Raw genomic sequence first — 21,724 nt, forward strand, 5'->3', positions numbered from 1 at the left:
TATTCTCATGCTTCAGATAGGGAAGTGAGGCGCAGACTACACATGTCACTTGCTGCGTTAGTAGGTTGTAGAGACCAGATTCTAACTTACGTTTTCTGGATAATAGCGATATGTCCCAAACCACATGCATAGCTCCCTCCCATGCTGAGTCATAAAATGGTTTCTACTAAGTCAGATTATAGAGCGTATGCTAGAACATTCCTCATGCAGTATTATTAATTTTAATATAATGGTAACAGTGATGATTTCAGTGACAGGGCACTGTTCTGGGTTCTTCAATCCTTGATCTCATCTGATTATTTCACCAACCCAATGAAGAAGCTACTGTTACTGTCCTACATGTATTACAAAGGATGAAACTGAGGAAGAGGTGAAATAGCTTGCCTAAGACCCCAGTACTACTCTATAGCAGAACCAATACTTTATTCCAGATCTTCCTAACTTCAAAAGTCCAGCTGTGAGCCATTACCCAATATGCTTGTTTTGCCCTCTATGCAACATGTCACACACATTGTACTTGATAGAGCGTAACTACCTGTCCTCTGAAGGTCTTTTCAGTTCTATAATATAATGTATATCATGAATAATGACTGACCCCCAATACAATTTTAACCAGAAGTTAAAAATAATTTAAATTTGATCTGTTGATAAAAACAAAATTCTAAAAATATTTATGCCCTATAAAAATATTTACACCCACACCTACCTAACAGGTCACCAAAAACCCAAACAAAATTAAGTTGTGACCTGCCAATTGATACATAATGACTATTAAATCTGTTTTCCGGTATACTAGCCATATTTGGCTAATTCAAATGTAAATTTAAAATAATTAAAGTTTAATAAAATGTTCTTGAGTGCCGTTGAACATATTTTAAATGCTCAATAGCCGCTTGTGTCTAGTGGCCACCTATTGACCTGTACAGATATAGAACATTTTCGATAGGTATTGAGATATATATTATTGATATAATAGAAATATCTATTCTCCAATAGATAGTTCTGTTGGACAGAGCTTTCTTAGATCATCCTTGTAGGCTCTTATCGGAAGAAGCTAGGTCTTGATGCAAAAGACCTTTCCTTTTAATTTGATAACGTAATGGTCTTAGCTTGGCCTGGATATTTGACAGTGATCTAGCACTGGAATCAGCAAGCTGTGGCCTGTTTTTCTTGGTTTTTCTGTGAGCTACGAATGATTTTACATTTTATAAGTCTATATATTTAAATGAGCTTATAAGTACCTACATAATTTCCTTGATTATTTATTTATTTATTTATTTATTTATTTATTTATTTATTTATTTATTCATCCATCTTGGCTTGGCTTGCAAATCCTAAAATATTTACTATCTAGCCCTTTAAAAAAAGATTGCAAGACTCAGGTCTAGGACGCAGCAAGCATATAAAGAATGTTTATTGAATGCATGGATAATAGGGAATAACAGAAAAGTCGTTAAGAAACATACAGCAGTTCAAGTAGTTCACATGACCTAGGAGGTAATGTTTCCTAGTTAGGAGAAAGGCATTTCACTTTTCTTTACTAAATGGATTTTCTTCTTTCAGTGATTGATGTCAGGGGAGGAGAGCGGGGTCTTAAGAGGAATTCTTTCAAGAACTCTATATCCTTTAACGGCTTGCGGGTAACAGTAGCTGCCCTCCAGGAGTTTAGGGAAAGTTGCCATCTTGGTCTGTTTCCTACTGAAGTATGTTGAAGCTTGAGCCCTGCTCAGCAGTGGCCCCGACAACCGAAGGGAATCACTGGTGACCTAAGGTGCGCAGCAGAATGTTCAGGGCGACTCTTGTGGTCTACCCACCTCTTCTCACCCACTCACAAGACCGGGCATGTTCTGTTCTCCGTGGCACACTGGGGAGCTTTCTGTCCAGGTTGCTGAGAGGTTTTTATACTGGTCTTCTTTTTAGTTTACCAAGAGAAGACTGGTGGTCTCAGATATTCATTGTTCCGAAGTCCCCCCTTCAGCGGCTTAGTTGGCAGTCCCCGAGGTCATTTCCTAAAGCGCCACTGCAGATTTCTCTCCTTCCCTCTGGCAGTTGTGAGATATTGGTGAAATTTAAACAACTCGTAATTATTTGTTTGTAAGTTGAGGAATCATATTTCAACTAAATGTCTTCATGTGCACTTATCTGCTTCTAGTCAATTAAACAGATTGTAAATTTTATAATATTTCATAAATCCCTGCCACTTAACTTTCAGTAAAACCTCAATTTTAGTGTAGATTGAAGCATCAGTTCTCTCTAATTGGGAAAAACGTTGCTATGACATTATGTTCTCATAACACTTTATATGTACCTCTGTCTCAGGAGTTACACGAGATTGTTTTGTTTTATTTAGAGGACCGCCTTCTCCATTAGACTATTAATTCTTAAGGCCAGTGTCAATGTCTTCTTTCTTTTTGTGTTTTCCTGGTACATAAACACACGCAGTAAATATTAAGTGAAATAATAAATGGACATGCATGCTCACATGCTCTTTGAAATCGGTGACCTGATCTAACATATCTTTCTTTATTCCAAACTGAAGACTGAATATAAATGTACAAAATATCAAATTATAGATACTATTCAGTTCTAACAGCTGAGGTTATAAACAAATATCACACTGTCATTTTGACACAATAGCTATTCTACCTGAATCTTCTTCCTCTCTGTTTTTTCATTCTTTTGCCTCATTCACTCATTCAGTCACTCACTCATTCATTCATTCATTCATTCGTTCAACTTCCAGAGTGATTGTAAGTCACTGTCCAGTGGAATGATTCAGTTTTCTTCTATCTGCTATTTCAAATACTCCTCTTTCTCCTGTTTATGAGCAGGTTGATGACTATATTGTGAACTAATTTTTGCCTGTCTTAAACATATCGCATTCTTTAAATTAGTAATGCTTCTATCATAGCATGGAGGACTGGGCTGTTTGTATATTCCTGTTACCATGGTGATATCCTGTAGCTGGAGTTTATAAATAGTTGCATACTGAACATATAGAATATCTTATTGTTTCTTTTATAAATATATTAATGCTAATCTTACAGAAGCAAACAGAATGTATAAATCTACAATACAGCATATGGGTTACCATCCTAGAAATAGTCTGTTTTATGTTTTTAACTAGAAGATGTTTTAGATTTTGCTTGAAATTTTACCTCTGCCTGAGTTCTCAAGCTGTCAGGATTTCTAGGATAATTGGATCTGAGTGAGTCCTCAGAGGAAGTCTAGGGTGTGATTGGTAAGATCATGTCCTTCTCTCTGATTTCAGTCAGATCAGAGCTAAGAAAAGGTGTCTACTGCCAGTCAGAGAGTTTTGTTTCATTTTGTTAAAGGTGTAAGGGATCTTAAGAGTTCCTCAGCAATTATGTTGATAGAACATATTTTTCACCCGATACGTAAAATTACAAACAAAATAAAGATTTGCATTCAAAAATGAAAATGTTGACAGACTGACCAAGTATGTGAACTGAGATTAATACAGGGATCAAGGGAGTCATTCTTTTATCCTTTTTTGGACATTCTCCTAATGTTGCCATCATCGGTTAAAATACATATTACTAATTAAAAACTTCATATATTACCTAATTCTTGCTTGTCCCAACAATAATAATGTGTGAGGAAAGGACCCATGGTATTCCTGATCCTGAGGAAAGAGTTCATGTGCACACATCAGCGTCTTTAGGAAAATGTTGTTTTTTTAATGTGACTTAGGTTCCAGCCACAGATCTCAGGTCTACGTGGGAGTAGTAAAGATAAAACTTACAACAAAAATGAAATACAAAAATAACAATAGACATTCAAAATATAGGACATGGTTCTCAACTGCAGGCCTGTCTACCTCCTGAAGGTATTCAGAAATATGTGAGGACATTTTGATTTTTACGGTGACTCAGGGGTGGGAGAAACCTGTGGCAGTTAGTGGCCGGTGGTATGAGACCTCCAGCAAGCCATGGAACGGTCCCACCCAGGAAGAATTATTCTGCTCACATGCCAGAAGTCCTCACCGCCCCCACTGGGCGGTGTGGGTAGTTCTGGGTGACAGTAGCCATGCAAAGTCAACAGGTTCCTTTCATTTAACTTCATTCTGTTTACTGATTTTCCTAGAGCTCTCCCTGCAAAACAGTAGCGTTTTTTTTTATATCAGTATGGGATTAACCGAGGGAAAATCTGCCTTGTCCAAGGGCTGTAAGAAGTTATAGGTGACTGCAGAGACATTACAGATTCCTTTAAAATGGTTTGTATAATGAGTAGTTTAGGAGAAGCAAGCACTTGAACACCTGTACCTCATTTGAGTCGGCCTCCTTGTGGTAGGTAGACTGGAGCCCAGACGCTGTGCCTTGCTCTCCTAGCCCTGGCCCTTCTTTTCCTTCCCAGAGACTTACATAGTGCCTAACACACAGTATGTCACTGAGAAGAGGTTCTTTTGTTTTCTTTTGTTTTCTTTTAACTGAATGATTGGTAGTGACACTGAAGAACAGTTCTCTTAAGGTCCCTGGAGTCCAGCATCCTGGGTTTATGTTCTACTTAATCTCGATGTGCCTTGCATTGGTTAGTTAACCCCCTGTGCCTCAGTGACCTCGTCTGTGAAACCCTACTCAGAGTAAATGAGTTAATATGTATAAAGCCGTTGGAACAGTGCTGGTACATAGTGAATGTTAAGTATTAGCTGTTACTAACATTATTTTGTAGAGTGTTATTTAAGACGAGATACTGCTGTGCTTCTGAGAATTAAATATCAGTATTTTTGAGATGTCTGTGGAAAGTTTTTTTTTTCTCTTAGCTGCTGTTAGCTATCATTATTTAGAAAGAACTAGACACCAAAACTGTGTTGGTTTGGCAAGCAGTTGATTGCATTTCTTTGCTATATTAATATCTACATCGTTATGATTTCATGGCATGGCCACAGTAAAATAATTTATCATAAAATCATCCTTTAGGTTTAAAACTCAAAGAAAATGCGAAGTTGCCATCATTTCAGCTGAAATACTATTTTAAACACTAAATAATTTAGATAAGCTTACAATAGTCTTGTTTTCCACATAAGTAAATTGAAATAATTAAGTAGTCTCTAAAGTACAGTGAAGAGCTACAGTAACTAAATAGTAATCGTTTGTTGTTCAAACCAGCTGTACCTGGTATTTTGCAAAGCAGTGTGGGTTTCACATGAGGGCATTTTCAGAGACTGAAGTTTATTCCTTTAATCCCCAGAATGTTCTTGTTTCTCAGCCATTTTTATGGAAATATTTCTGAACTATATGTCACCCTTCCCTGACTTTTCAAAATTGGTTATGCAGCTGAGTGAATCAAAGGGCATAAGAAGCCACTACAATCAGCCTGAGGTACTTCTTGAAGCTTATATTTGCTATGAGATTTTGGGGGTGGGGGGCTTGCACAAAGAGAGGAGAGCCATACATTTAAATTAAAATCACATATAATATTTGGATCAGGATACAAAATTCATACAGATATTTAAATTAAAATATAAACTTCAAAGAAATTTCAGGGCTATGGAGGCTGGTCCCAAGCCAGGGGATTAGGTCCTCAAAACAGGAATTTCCAGGGGAAGCAGCATAGGTCAGTGTAGTTAACAGTGTTTAAGTTTTAATGGAGCAGCGTCTCTGAGGTTACTTCACTTGTCAGGCTGTTTGCACTTCTTTAAATGTGCAATTTTATCAACCACCTCCCCGTCAAACCTCAGGGAAGGCAACTCTTCCTCCGCTCAGTAGCTCTCCAAGGTTAAGTTTCTAACCCTTTACCTGTTCTTCACTGCTTCTAATTTGTAGTTTCTAAAAATTTCTGGAAGTTGTTAGTGGAATGTAAACAATAATAATAATTTAAAATAGTGCACCTCATTTTATACACAAATCAAATACCTGTATGCTTAGTGAGGTAACAAGGTGCCTTACATTATGTTCTTATAGAAAAAAATGCAGCAGAAAATTTCCCCCTCTTTAGAGGACTTTTTTTTGGGGGCAGGGAGGCTGGTTGTTTTTTTGTTTTGTTTCATTTCTTTATTTTAGACTTTTAGAGTGGTTTTATTTATTTATTTATTTTCTCATTAAACTTTTGTTTTAATGGGTCTCAAAATTCTGTGACAGATTTTTGGTCAAGTTGTTTCCATTAAAAAGTACTGATTTTAAAAACTAGTAACTTAAAACTGCCACACACACACACAAAAACCAAATGGTCAACAAAAACATTCTCCTTTCCTTCTGAAGGTTTTATGATGCATTGTTATCATTAACCAGTCTTTTACTATTAAACTTAAATGGCCAATTGACACAAACAGTTCTGAGACCGTTCTTCCACCACTGATTAAGACTGGGGTGGCAGGTATTGGGGATAATATTCATTTAGCCTTCTGAGCTTTCTGGGCAGACTTGGTGACCTTGCCAGCTCCAGCTGCCTTTTGTCCACTGCTTTGATGACACCCACAGCAACCATCTGTCTTACGGCAAAAGTGAAGGGAATGTACAGAGATTTCTCACATACCCCGTCCCCATACATGTGTAGTAGCTTCCCCCATGATCAACATCCCCCATTAGAGGGGCACATTTGTTACAATTGATGAACGTACATTGATACATCATTATCACCCAGAGTCCATGGTTTCCATTAGGGTTCACTTTTGGTGTTATACATGGCTACGGTTTTGGACAAATGTATAATGACACATTTCCACTATAATAGTATCATGCAGAGTATTTTCACTGCCCTAAAAATCCTCTGTGCTCTACCTTTTCTAGAATGTCATATAGCTGGAATCATACACAACATACTTTCTCAGATTGGTTTCTTTCAATGAGTAATATACACTTATAGTAGGTTTAGTTTTCTAAGACCATGAAACTGTCTTCCAAAGTGGCTGTATCGTTTTATATTCACACTAGCAATGAATAAGAGTTCCCGTTGCTCCACATCCTCTCCTGCATTTAGTGTTGTCAGTGTCCTTGATTTGTACCATCAAAGAAGTATATAGTGGTATCTCATTGTTTTAATTTACATTTCCCTGATGATATATGATGAGGAGCATCTTTTCTATATGCTTATTTGGCATTGGTATATCTTTGGTGAAGTCTCTGTGATGGTATTTGGCCCATTTTTTAATCCAGTCATTTTCTTATTGTTGGGTTTTGACAGTTTTTTGTATATTTTGGATAACAGTCCTTTACAGATGTGTCTTTTCCAAATATTGTCTCCTAGTTTGTAGCTTGCCTTTTTATTCTCTTGATGGTTTTTTATACAGAGCAGAAATTTTTAATTTTAGTGATGTCTAATGTAACCAGTTATTTCTCTCATGGATCACGCCTTTGGTGTTGCATCTAGAAAGTGATCACCAAACCCAAGGTCATCTTTATTTCTCCTATTTATCTTCTAGGGGTTTTATTAACTGTTGTGAATGAAGGTATAAAGTCTTTGTCTTTTTTTTTTTTTTTTTTTTTGCATGTGGATGTGCATTTGATTCAGCACCATTTGTTGAAAAGACTGCCTGCTCCACTGTATTACCTTTGCTCTTTTGCCACAGATTAGTTGACTGTTTTTATGTGGGTCTATTTCTGGGCTCTTCATTATGGTCCATTGAAGTATTTGGCTACTCTTTTGACAATTCCACAGAGCCTTGATTGCTGTAGCTTTATAGTAAGTGTTGAAGTCAGGTAGTGTCAGTCCTCCAATTTTGTTCTTCTTCAATATCATGTTGGTTTATTTGTGGTCTTTTGTCTCAATATAAACTTCTAGAAGGTTGACGATACAAACAAAATAACTTGCCAGGATTTTGATTGGAATTGCATTGAATCTGTAGATCAAATTGGGAGGACTCTTCTCTTTTACTCTCAGTTTCTCCCTAAATTGCTACAGATTAAAGCTTCTGGCAGTAGGACTGTGGATAAGCAGGTCATGATTCTATTGCTTTTACATCACATTCCTCATATAAGTTTTATTACCTAAAAAAAAAAATGGTACAGGTATTCCAAAATAGATAACATAAGTCATAATTGCATATGGATCAGTGTATGTGTGTGTGATAAATGTTTTTGTAATGGATACCCTCAGAATAATATTCAGTATAGGCTGTTCTTTAAAAGACTCTAGGTTTTATGTTCACAAATTAACATGAGAAAAGAACCAAAAGGATAGTTAGCAGCAAGGAAACTATACTTAAAATATTATATTTTAATGATAAAAGTTTTCTTAGTGTCCTTCATTAATTTTCCTGCATTTAGGGAAAAACATTGACCTTCTAAGAGTCCTTCTCATCATCCTTATAATATGTGGATCTACCTTGTTCAGTTATGAAAATTCATTAAGTAAAAATCTTGTTAGAAATATTATAAAATTGACTTTGATTATCTTTGGGATTGTCAGTACTCTCATCTTATTAGTAATTGGAGAGGTTTTCTCTTATCCTGTTTTTAATAATAGCCTGGCTGGGTTTGAGGTTTCTTACCAAATGTTTTGCATTTCCATAATAATGGATCTTATTAAAGGTTTTATAAAATTGCTCTTGAAAAGGTGTGGATAAAATGAAGAGTGACTAAAATAGAATGAATCCCCGACTATTATTGGTAATTGCTGAGCATCCTGAGATGGGCTTTTGACTACTTTACTTCTTGGGCCTTTTCTCTCAGGATTTTCTGTTAAAATTGCAAATTTGGATTTCCCTATTCATTATGGTGGTCATTAGCATCCTATTCTGAGTGCTAAAGAATTCTGTAAAGTTTGTTAGAGAAATAAAGAATAGCATTTATTCCTTTCGGGAAGCAAAGGGCTAGGAAAAATTGGTAAGTATGCAGACATAAAAGAATCAGATGTGGTCTTTAAATTTCTAGAGCACCAGGATTCCAATTTGTTAAAGACATACTCATCACTCCCAGTATTAAAGAACTTAGGAGAAATTGTTAAGATAGATGAATATGCTGGTATGATGGTAATACAGGCAGGAGTTAAGGTGCTCAGCTTTTGTTTTTGAAAGGAGCTGAAATGAAAAAAGATAATTTATTCTAAAGTTTTGAAAGCAAGTGTAATAGGAGAAAAAAGTGAGAATTACCCAAAATCAAAATAAAGGAATGAAATTATAAAAATCAACCATTCTGTAATGTGCAAGGATGGTTCCATCTTTCCCAACTCTTGTAGTTGCATTTATGTAAATGGTTGTTTTATATTGTGTAGTAAATTCTCTACAGTTACTTCCATGTTCATATCCCACTTCCTATACTTAACTAGTTAATTTTTCCATAGCTTTCCATTTCTTTATCCTAACTTAATAGAGTAGACAGATAAAGATGGAGTGACCAAGAAAGGACTCCATTTAAGGCAGTGGCAGAATGGACATGATCTTTTGAAGTATCCCTTGATTACTATGCCTTCTTATTACACTAATTAGATTTTATTTATTCATTAGGAGATTAAAACCAGAAGAACAGAGCTAAAGTCTCTATCATAAAATAATGAAGAAAATAAATTAAACTGGGAAAAAATATTTATAATAATTATATCATAACAGAGGTTCACTATCCTAATAAATCGTTCATACCAATCAATGAGGGGTACCTAAGAGAATATAATACAGATAACGAGACAAAGAACATGCAAAGCCAGTAAGCGGAAGAAGAAATACACATGGCAAAAAAATGTTACATTCTTTTCTAATTATTAAAGCAGTTCAAAGTGAAACATCAGCATGTGCTACTAAAATGCCAGTCAAATATCGAAGTAAACAAATCCAAAACTAAAAATACTTTATGCTTTTGAGGTTCGTGCAGTGGTAACCATCACACATAACTGGTAGAAGAATAAATTATTTTTACCATTTGGACAGAAAAGGTCTTATGCATATTCATAAACTTTTACCTAGTTTAGTTATGAGCCTATTATCCTATGCTCAAAACATTCTGTGATTCTGCCCTTAAAAATTAAAATGCATGTCAATTATAGTCAAATAAAAAGTTTTTTTAATTAAATAAAGTCAAAGTCTGTACAAAAAATTTAAAATGTGTATGACCAAAGACTTTTTTATTTATTACTTTACAATAGAAAAAAATTGAGAATAGCCCAAGTGTTCATGGCAGGAAATAATTATGTAAATGTTGGTATATCCATATAATTCACCCTTTAAAATTATATTCATGAAGAATGTTTAATGGCAGCTAGAATTCTTTTGCTATAGTACTGTTAGCCAATATAGAGTAGATTAAAAATGTGTATATGTGATTAGGAAACATCACCAATGGCTGTGTGTACATGTCCTCAAAAGCTCTTTACATTTTCCTATAATTCCAAATTTTGTGTAGTGAATTATGTTCTTTAAAATGAGAAAAAAAAAAGTGGAATGGTGAACGGTGTGTCTCCTTGAAGACACAAGGAGATGAGCACAAAAATCAATACAACTTATTTATTATGGTGAACAGTTTGACAACATACATATTCCTAAACCTGTTAACTTCCGCTTTACTACTTTTGCTCTTATTATTTATTTCTATATTTAAGATGCTCTCCAGATCGATATGAAAAAAATAAAAATTTATCGGGGCACCTGGGTGGCTCAGTCGTTAAGTGTCTGCCTTTGGCTCAGGTCATGATCCCGGGGTCCTGGGATCGAGCCCCACATTGGGCTCCATGCTCGGCAGTAAGCCTGGTTCTCCCTCCCCCACCCCCCTGCTTGTGTTTCTGCTGTCACTATCTCTCTCTCTCTGTCAAAGAAATAAAGTATTTTTTAAAAATTTATGTTAAATTCTAGAAGTTTTTGCTAATGATCAGAATTAATAACAGCAAATAATCCAAATGACATTTTTGACTTTCGAATGCATTTTAAGACTTTAGTCTAATTGTTCATTTAGATATTTGATTTTGTTTAGGCCTGATAGTGAAAGGAATTGTCTAGGACAAAACAAGAAATAAGGGTGGGAGCCTTTTCTTTAAGGATATCTCTAATAGAATTATCTTTTGGTAGTGAAGATGAGCAAACTTTGGAACTTTGGAGATGTAATAGGCTGCATTTTATCACTTCTATATCAAAAGAGTCAATACTCCTAATTATATCATCCAAATAAAATTAAATGTTTTGTGGCAGCTTTTATTTCATATTTCATTTAATTTTATTAACCCATAAGGTCTCCATGAAATGGATTAACCTTTTTGTAATCTACAGGTAACAATATTAACAGGTGGGCGATTTGTGCAAGACAGTGTGGCATTTTAAAGTTCTAGCTGAAATTCAAACATTACATCTAGAAAATATACGTGGATGTCAAATTACACGTCTAACTATATGGTCATTGTTTTTTATAATCAGTTGGCTTTAGGACTTCAGTGTGACAGTTAGTCACACTTGAAATTCACATATTCCAATCAAGTGTATCCCTAGCAACGAAAATACCTAATTGTTATTATTCAGGATTAAATAAATGTTTTCCTACTCTTCTCCTCAAGAAGTTTTATATACGTGTACTAAGTCTGCATTTCTATACAGAATGAAGATGGTAGTGATTTTGAGGAATATTGGACACATCATGTGGTTAAGTTAGCATAGTTCAGTCTTAGAATTGAAGCCCGAACCAGAGAATAAGTTGAGGTTTGTTGTTTGTTGTTGCTGTTTTCCCCCACAACCCTCTTTATCACACATCAGAAGTAGAGAAGAGTAGGGGCGCCTGGGTGGCTCAGTCGTTAAGCGTCTGCCTTCAGCTCAGGTCATGATCCCAGGGTCCTGGGATCGAGCCCCGCATCGGGCTCCCTGCTCCGCGGGAAGCCTGCTTCTCCCTCTCCCACTCCCCCTGCTTGTGTTCCCTCTCTCACTGCCTCTCTCTGTCAAATAAATAAATAAAATCTTTAAACAAAAAAAAGAAAGAAAAGAAGTAGAGAAGAGTAAATGACCTGAATGATCTTAGGATGGGGATTAGACATGTGGAAGAAGACACAGGAGGAAGAGCTGAGGGAAATGTCTGATGGTAGAAGCTGTTTGGGAAATAGTATAAATTGGCAGGCTAAAGATGACTGGCCACATGTTTTTGTCACTGCTCAGTTTTAAAGGCATTCGTCATTTCTCCCTATGTAGGGGGAGATTCTGGTACTGTAGAATCACAGTCCTTTAAAAGACCATTAAATATTTAAACATTGTATAGAGATAGAGGTATAGTTTAAAGGAGAAGTAATTTTAGATCTCCATTAAATCACTCTCTTTGCTTCTCTTTATTTTCAGAAGGGAAAAAAGGGGCCAACTTTTCATTCTTCTCATTGAGTTGATAGGTTTTCATGTCATGAATTTTTAATGCCTCATTTAAGAATTTAATTATGAGCTGGGGTGTGAAGCATAGTGTTAGGTGTCTTTTCTCCTTAGACTATCAAATAGGAAGGAAAAATGGTGATTATACAAATAAATTAAAAGTGGCTATTTATTAACCATCTACTAAAACTGCCTACTAAGAGTGTTTACGGATGTTCATAGTTAGCATTGAATTTTGCCAGCAATAAAAGTTAATGCAAAGTTTCAGTACTCTTGATTACAGAATTGTTCATAGAGCAAAAGGTTCAGCAAAGAATAATACATTATTAATCTAAAGGGCATTGTTAATTTATCTACTCTTACATGGAGATTTTACTATAATTCAGGGGAACTCAGGAAAATAAATAAATTATGGTAAATTTAGTCCACATAATCAATAAAGATGAAACGTTCTTTTTTTCTTCACATACAAATATATCCTCCATAAAATCTAAGTCAACTTACAGATATTGTAATGCTTCAAAATGAATTAGTTTTTCAGGAGGATGGTATGTAATCACCTTGAGAGTACAACATGAATTATCCTTAAGCAAGGTCTGCTTCCAATTATATTCACGAAGCTGTTGAGAGTATGTTTATCTGTAAGTATCTAGAAGTTCAAGGTTATTGCTGCACCACACACATGGGTTTGGATGTCTCTCCTGATGATTTTCAGTATACCTTTTCAATATCTAACAGTTCACTCATTTCACATCAAATCCATCCCTTTATTTAAACATATTAGGAATTTGGCAACTTTAAATATTAATAATTAAAGCAGAACTCAAGGTCTAATAGTGATGGTGGGCTGTTGGCTGTGTCAGAATTGTTTCCAGGTAATGAAGGAAGCAGGAAGAAAGTTGTGGAAGAAAAGTGCTCAGAGGGGCAGAGGTTTTATTCAGCAGTCTGCTTTGTGTGCACCTAGTACTGAAAACTTTCTCTGCTAACAACTGAATGGATAAAGTGCTATGTATTCACTTTCTGTGTGTGTGTGTGTGGTTTAGAATAGGAACTGTGGATTGTTTTGCTTCTTGCGTCTGTTTTGTAAAGGACAATAACCAGATCAACAAAGCATTTTTATCAGGTGATGTTTTGCTAATTCTCAGAGAATGTAATTTATCCTAATGGAAACTGTGGAGAATTAGAGATCTGTGACACCTCCTGATCTAAAATACTATGATACTGTGATAAACACAGTTTACATCAGGAGTTCTTTATGTTATGTGTATGATCATTTTTGGATCATTTTTATCCCAGAAGGTTCAAATTCCTGACCATGTGAGGCTCCATGGCTTTTTGGGTAGAATTGTCATTTTATTAAGAATCACTGCCTGCATTAAAATCAGTTTATTGTTACTACAGAGTTTCTACTTTTTCTCTTCTAATTTAGTAACATTTGAGGGTTTTTGTTGTTGTTGTTGTTGTTTTGTTTTTGCCTTATTGCAGGGTGATAAATATAAAAAAGAATCATGGAAGTACTAAAAAGAAGAAAAGGTTCTTAAAATTGTCATGTAAAATTATGGGTAAATTTGTTGACCTATTTTAGTTATTTGGCACCCTTCAGAGAAGCAGAGACTTGGCAGTTTAGCAATGTCATGACAATATTCAGGTATATCTGAGGTATGGTCTAGAAGATTTTGTGTAGCCACTCAAAATTATTTTTAAGAAGCCTCAGGGTGCCTGGGCGGCTCAGTCAGTTAAGCATCCTTCTCTTGGTTTTGGCTAAGGTCAGGATCTCATAGGTCCTGAGATCAAGCCCTGCATTGGCCTCCCTGCTCAGTTGGGAGTCGGTTTGAAGATTCTCTTCCTGTGCCCCACCCCCCACTCTCTCTCTCTCTCTCTCTCTCTCTAATAGATAAATCTTAAAAAAAAATAAAAGAAGCCTTTACAGTGGGGCCCATAATTCCCCACTCCTTAAGTGTGGTCTGTGGTCTGTGCATAGTGACTTCCTTGCAGAGAGTATAGTATAGTATGGACAGGGGGAGAAAACGGGAGTAACTTGACAGGGAAGAGACCTTGACGGATAGTACCATAGCCATGTAATCAAGGTCAGCATCAACAATGATGAATCATATTGATGGTTTGGACCCTTGATATGATGTGGTTAAAATATTACTTGACCTTCATCTTCCTTCTAAAGCCCCATAGCCCTAGTCTAATCATGAGAAAAACACCAGACAAACCCCAGTTTTAGTTAATTAGAAAAAGCCTTACACAATGTAACTAAGTGTGGATGTGAACACAAATCTATCATCTCCTCTCAGATAAAGACAGAATGGCTAAATCTTTGTTACTGTTGCTACAGCTTGAATTAAATTGTCAATTGTTGACATTGACTGCTCTTATATAGGTGAGTAATGTTAGGAGGAAAATAGGTTAACAGTAAGCTTAACACTCTAAAAATACTAGCATTAGGAAACAGATGACTATCAAAGCATAGTAGGTACAAAAATCAAACCTAGATCTCCAAAGAGCTAGTAACTTGCCTTGAAAAAGAAACTGCCTGATATTTCATAGCAGAATATTGTTTACCTTGGTAAGGTTATTTGATTAATTGGTATGGTTTTTATATGAAATCACAATCAGTTTATGTCACATTAAAAGAATAATTCCAAGGGGCGCCTGGGTGGCTCAGTCGTTGGGCGTCTGCCTTCGGCTCAGGTCATGGTCCCAGGGTCCTGGGATCGAGCCCCGCATCGGGCTCCCTGCTCGGCAGGAAGCCTGTTTCTCCCTCTCCCACTCCCGCTGCTTGTGTTCCCTCTCTCGCTGTATCTCTCTCTGTCAAATAAATAAAAAATCTTAAAAAAAAAAAAAAAAGAAAGAAAAATTCCAAGATAAAAAAAGGTTACACATCTATAAATCAAAGTACTTGTTACTGGCTTTTCGATGCCATTTTATCTAGAAGAGAAAGTAGAAAACCTTTAGTAGCAAAGAAAAACACTTAACTTGAGGATTTCTTTTCCATGTGAAGTCCCGGGGAAAAAACAGTTGGTCTGTTTTTATTTTAAATACACAATTTTTATTTGTTAAACCCTGCCTGATTTAATTGGTTTTACGAAAGTAGGCTATGCACTGGATACATATTTTGTATGGAACAAAATGACTTCTAAGTTCTAGAATATACTATAAGTCAAAGATTTAAGAAAATTCCATAGTCTAGAAACCAAGAACAATGTGCATTTCTGCATTGTATATTTCTGGCTTCCTCATAAAATGTGGACGAGCTTCTGCAGGAAATGTTTGCATTTGATTGTTTTTAAACTATGCTTTTGCACTTCTTTTTTCCTAGACCTTGTCTGCAATATGTAGGAGAAACTTACCCATTTATTCTTTACATAATACTGCCCTTGAGGGACAATGTGAGCGCTTTCCATCTATTAATCAGAGTAAACTGAGTTTAACAGATGATCAATGGCAGACACCTTCTCAAACCAAATGTCTTCCTTAAGAACTGAAAGGCTGGGGTGCCTGGGTGGCTCAGTCACTAAGCGTCTGCCTTCAGCTCAGGTCACGATCCCAGGGTCCTGGGATCGAGCCCCGCATCAGGCTCCCTGCTCGGCGGGAAGCCTGCTTCTCCCTCTCCCACTCTCCCTGCTTGTGTTCCCTCTCTCGCTGTGTCTCTCTCTGTCAAATAAATAAATAAAATCTTTAAAAAAAATAAAAATAAAAATAAAAAGAACTGAAAGGCATACACTTTCCATATCAAATCACCATCATCTTTCGTCTTCTCTATTCTAGTGCACTGACAGGCAGAATTCACCAGTCACATCACCAGGATCCTCTCCCCTTGCACAGAGAAGAAAACCACATCCAGATCCTCTCCAAATCCCACATCTAAGCCTGCCACCAGTACCTCCTCGCCTGGATCTAATTCAGAAAGGCATTGTCCGGTCTCCCTGTGGCAGCCCAACTGGTTCACCAAAGGTAAACGGATTTTATTAGAAACACAGATAATTTAAGTAACACTTACTGGTTGCTCAAGTTCCTTTGAATTCCATTCCTTGCATTTCTTGTGCTCTTAATTGTTTATGAAGAACTTTGATGTGTTTCTCATTTTGCTTATGGTGAGCCCACTATCATATCTTTGCTTTATTACTATAAAAGTTACATAATTATTCAGAGAGAGCATATGTCTATAATATCTCCCTGATTTGCAAAAATGCATAAAGAGTAAATATGGTTATTCTGTAAAATGGATTTCAAAAGTCATTATATGCATTAAAATAAATTGCATGCCCTTATCGAATGATATTTTACACTCATTTTCATCGTGTCATGACAAGAAAAAATGTGATGGGAGTATATTTGCATAAGGGCTTACAATGTGATAAATTATCACCCATGTTTCAAGGTGACTCAGAAGAGGGAATTATTTGTATAGTACTTTTTATACCTGAAGGAATTAATTACAAAGAATTACACTATTTGTGAAGTAATCACATTACTCTTTAATATTAAAGACATAATTCTAACTATGTAAATCTAAGTCCATGGTTTGTTTTAGTTTTATGAGGACTTTTTTTTCCAAATTCGATAAGGGCATATTTTGCTTTATTAAATATAAGACTTAAAAAGTTAATTCCATTTGGTAATATGCTCTAGAGTCTAAAATGAGTCAGAAGCACAATATTTTAGTAGTAGTTGATTGTTCTCTATTACAGTTAACTTGGTTTTAAGATCAGATTAAGACTTTTTAGGATTGTATTTAGTTAGAATTATGTAAACATATAGCACATTCCATTTTTTCTGTAATATTCTCTAACCATAAAAGTACAAAATCATTCATCGGATGAACCATGTAAATAAAAATAAAAACATGAGAATCACATAGATTCAATTTAGGTGCATGTACCTTCATATTTCCAGATGGGAATTAGACCGATATTTTTTCATTTTAAGGATCCATACAAATTCAGATAGGTTCTACAAATAATGCTGCTCTATTATTTATGATTTTCCACTGTTCTGGTAATAACTGGTAAAACAAAGGACTAGAGCAAATTTGCCCCTTATGTTACGAAATGGCAGAACCAACACTTTCTTTCAGAGATAATACAAATCAAGTTGCTCTTTCAAAAAGCAAAACAACAGCAACTTTGATAGTTTTCTTTCTCTCTCCTAAATTGTGTAAAGGTGCAAATAAATTAAGGACTAAATATTATTTTCAGTCAGTCAAAATCATCACATAATTTTGATATCTGCTACTTTTTCCTATAGAGTCTTTATAGTCCTTAACGTTTAAGTTTATGTATTCATTTTCTACAAAAAAATTCTAATGAGATATATTTGTGTAAACTTTTCCTTAATTTTCAAAAATGTCTTTAATTGATGATAAAAAGAAACATTAAAAGATGACACAGGAATCTAATAAAATTGCATTATGGCTTAGAAAACAAAAGTGATAATAGACTAGTCTGGAAATCATTTTTCAGTGTATGGTACAACTTCTAATTTTTTTTCCCATTGTATCTCTTCAGTCTTCTCCTTGCATGGTGAGAAAACAAGATAAACCGCTCCCAGCACCACCTCCTCCCTTAAGAGATCCTCCTCCACCTCCACCTGAGAGACCTCCCCCAATCCCACCTGAAAATAGACTGAGTCGTCACTTCCATCACGTGGAAAGTGTGCCTTCCCGAGACCAGCCAATGCCTCTTGAAGCCTGGTGCCCTCGGGATGTGTTTGGAACTAATCAGTCAGTGGGATGTCGGCTCTTAGGGGATGGCTCTCCAAAGCCTGGAATCACAGCAAGTTCAAATGTAAATGGAAGGCACGGTAGAATGGGCTCTGACCCTGTGCTTATGCGGAAACACAGACGCCATGATTTGCCTTTAGAAGGAGCCAAGGTAAGAAAGAAGCAAAGCAGAGGTTAAACAGTCTTCTCAAACTCTTCTGATAGGAGGTAGAATAAAAGGTTGGGCAGTGGTTTTTTGTTTTTTGAGGGTTTTTTTGTTTTTTTTTGCCTGGTGTGGCACTTCCCTGAAGGTCTTTAATTATCTCCAAGTTATAAATAATCAGAAGCTCATTTAAACTTAAAAGAAGTCAGGAAGAAGATTCTAAGTAATGATTTGATTTTAATGTGAAGACACTAGATAATTTGCAGGAGATTTATTACACCTTCCCTTATTTCATCTGCCAAAACTTTTTCCTATGAATAACTTGTTGGTGGGAGAATGAGCACCATTGTTTTTTGGTTTTGGGGTTTTTTTTTGTTTTTTGGTTTTTTTTGTTAACTCACCTGGTTCTACCTAGTCTGAAAAAAAGTTGATTATAGCGTATCATAAATCGGCCATTGACATTGTTGCCAAGGACAGTCACTTTGTGCATCCAGATAAAATGAACTTCTCCCATACATAAAGACAGCACTTCCAGGTCACTCTTACAGGGCAAGCTGTTTCTCCATAAAACTGAAAGAGACTGTCACACGTGTTGAGCTCTAACTTGAAAGATATCACCACTATCATTTATAGATCCAGGAAAGAATTTAAGCTTACAGGGAACCAAAGAGGCAGCAGCAGAAATCATTGAGTTTAGAATTCTTGGTAGGCCCTTGGCAGAGTTGTACTATAATATTTTCTGGTATTTGTTTTCATGATATTTTTGGCTCTGAGATCAGATGGTTGCCATCTTCCCTCGGCTGAAGGAGGCTTTGCCTCTTTGGAAGACTGTAATATTAAAGTGATGCCTCCCTATTGATCTTTAATTGTTATTTCAGGAGAGTAATCAATTCCTTCAAAATAATGGTTTGCATTGATGAATTCACCATATATTCAAGAAAAAAAGAAATGTGAAGTACGACACATGTATTCAACTTGTGTGTGTGTGTGTGCCCACACATACGTGTGCGTGTACACATGTGCTCTTGTGTCAAGGTTAAGTGCTAATGAAACCTTTGTATAATAATATTTAACTTCAGAGGTTCTAGGGCAGCCAGGATACGAAGAGTCAAAATGTCTAGTGTGGCATTCAAAACAAAGGGGAGGAGTGCTGGGAGTTTGCCATGACTCTTTGTCCAAGACTCACCTCGGTACCTTCAGTATTTTAAATATATCATCTATTTTAAATATGAAGGTCTCTAAAGGTTTCCTCCAAGGTCATCTAAACGTGTAAATGGAAGAAAAAGTATTTATAAAAGCATTTTTATAATGTTTTCTGAAAATGGAGTGCTTATCATCATCAAATGTATATTTCCACAACCTAGAATCTGGATTGAAAGGATCTGCTGGGTTGTTTTTCTTTTTTTCCTTTAACCTCTATTACTTTTCATTCATACCTGATCATACTTGTCTTGAGAAGAGTGTTGGAATGAGCTCTGACATGAATTGACTGGTTATATCTTGCAACACAATACAATTTATTTCCTGAATGGACTTTGGAAATACTTATAGTAATTATCTTAGCCAATTCATTGAAGACCTCTTATTTCTGGATTCTTTTACATAATATGTTATACAGTTTTAGCACTAATATAAACCTGCCCTTCTAAGCCCTAGAACATACTGGCTATTAATTTTTGTATGGAAGCTTACCATTTTTTAAATGGGGGTTATAATTTCTTAGGTTACAGGTATGAAATTTTATTATGTTAACTATAGGTATGAAATATTAATAGTGACTTCAGTTTTGAAGATTCCTTTAAATGTTTTCTATGTGAACTTTTGTGTCCTGACCATTGGTACATATTAATATCCTAGAGAACATTGAGTAAATTGCACAATATCTCATAGTGAAAGCTGGATTTTAATTTTGTTTAGTTCTTGCTAAATAATCCTCACTAAGATTCTTTAAGGTCTAATCTTATATGTTGTATGTATACAATGTTTATATTCTCAAAGTTGATTTCATGTTATAACCAGACATAAAATTTTAACCAAAATTAGACTTCTAAGATTTATGATTTCAGTCTAGTTGTTCAACTTCTACAATGGATTATAAAGAAGGATTTACATATAGTTAATATAATAAATAATGTAAAAGAGATGTTTCTTCTTCTTTTCCTTTATTATCTTTATGAAGGAACTTCAGTAGACCACAAGGTACATCATAATTTACATACAGTAGAAAAAGCCTAACTCCTCTTCTCATTTCACTGTTGCAAAACCTAAGAGACTGGCTTCAACTAACATCTGACAGAGGACTGAGTCCATCTGGGATCTTGTGGTTCTCAGTTTCTGTGATCCTGCCTTGGAGTTTGTTTCTCACCTTACATTTTTTTTTTTTTTTAAGATTTTATTTATTTATTTGACAGAGAGACACAGCGAGAGAGGGAACACCAGCAGGGGGAGGGGGAGAGGGAGAAGCAGGCTCCCCGCAGAGCAGGGAGCCCGATGTGGGACTTGATCCCAGGACCCTGGGATCATGACCTGAGCCGAAGGCAGTCGCTTAACCGACTGAGCCACCCAGGCGCCCTCTCACCTTACATCTTTATAGTTCCTCCATCCAAACTGATTAAATTTCACATTTGTAAGTGCTTTCTATATGCAAGACCCTCCTGGTGTTCAGGATAACCAGAATCCCAATGTTTTCTCCCCTTCCAAATTTAACAAAAGGTTTTTATAGCAGAGAACTCCTTCAGACAGAATGAAAACTGACAAGGATAAGGCAAACCTGGTAGCTGCATTTTAACAGAGCTAACCATCTTATCAGCACAGATCAGCCAGGCTCTGGAATCAGAACGGAGTCTTACTTCCTGCTGTAGAAGTTACTTTGTGGAGGCGAGCAACGTACTACATCTTTGCCCCAACTCCACTTATTTTTCTTACCTTTTTTTAAATGAGTAGATTTATTTATAACATAAAAAATATTTCCTTATTTTTTAAAATTCTGGTATAGTTAACATACAGTGTTATATTAATTTCAGGTATACAATATAGTGACTCAGCACTTGCGTACATCACCCGGCACTCCTCACCACAAGTGCACTCCTTAATCGATTCTATTTCCCCCGTCCCCCCAACCCACCTCCCTTCTGGGAACCATAGTTAAGCGTGTTTCTTAGTTTGTCTCTCTTATTTTTCTTACTTTATAAAATGGAAGAATAATAGTACCTTATCTAGGAGAATAGTTACCCTCCAAATACCTAAATCCTCCTACTCCTCAGGTCTGGAATAAAACCAAAAGTAACAGCTAGACATAAAGGAGCAGTAGAAGTTGTAACAGTTGACATTTTCATTCATTACAGTTGTCCTTTTTTTTCTTTTTTACAAATTTAAGACCAAAATCATCATCTCTTTCTCTCCCTCCTCTCTTTTTATTTAGCATAATTCCTAATGAGTACATTGGTTGCTGAGTTAGTACAATATTTAAGCTGATGATAGAAGCAAGAGAGTGTATATGTGCTGGGGTTGGGTTGGGCGAGGGCAGGGCAGGGAAAGGGCTTGGAGGAAGAGGACATCCATGATATACAAGGAGGAAAAACAGCTTTTTAATGTATTTTTCCAACACTGGCCTTCAGCCGAAGGTAGCATG

At 36.0% G+C, this 21,724-nt stretch overlaps 1 protein-coding gene across 1 annotated transcript in view; it reads left to right on the forward strand.

The window, feature by feature from the left end:
• Window positions 1-21,724, forward strand: part of CBLB (Cbl proto-oncogene B) — a 222,195-nt gene that overhangs the window by 141,828 nt on the left and 58,643 nt on the right. The window contains exons 11-12 of the mRNA XM_035000236.1: window positions 15,998-16,183; window positions 17,737-18,102. Of these exons, the coding sequence (XP_034856127.1) occupies window positions 15,998-16,183; window positions 17,737-18,102 (552 nt within the window). The remainder of the gene's footprint in view (window positions 1-15,997; window positions 16,184-17,736; window positions 18,103-21,724) is intronic.

Source organism: Mirounga leonina, unplaced genomic scaffold (assembly GCF_011800145.1).
Source record: "Mirounga leonina isolate KUSES-001 unplaced genomic scaffold, KU_Mleo_1.0 Mir_115, whole genome shotgun sequence".
NCBI lineage: Eukaryota > Metazoa > Chordata > Mammalia > Carnivora > Phocidae > Mirounga > Mirounga leonina.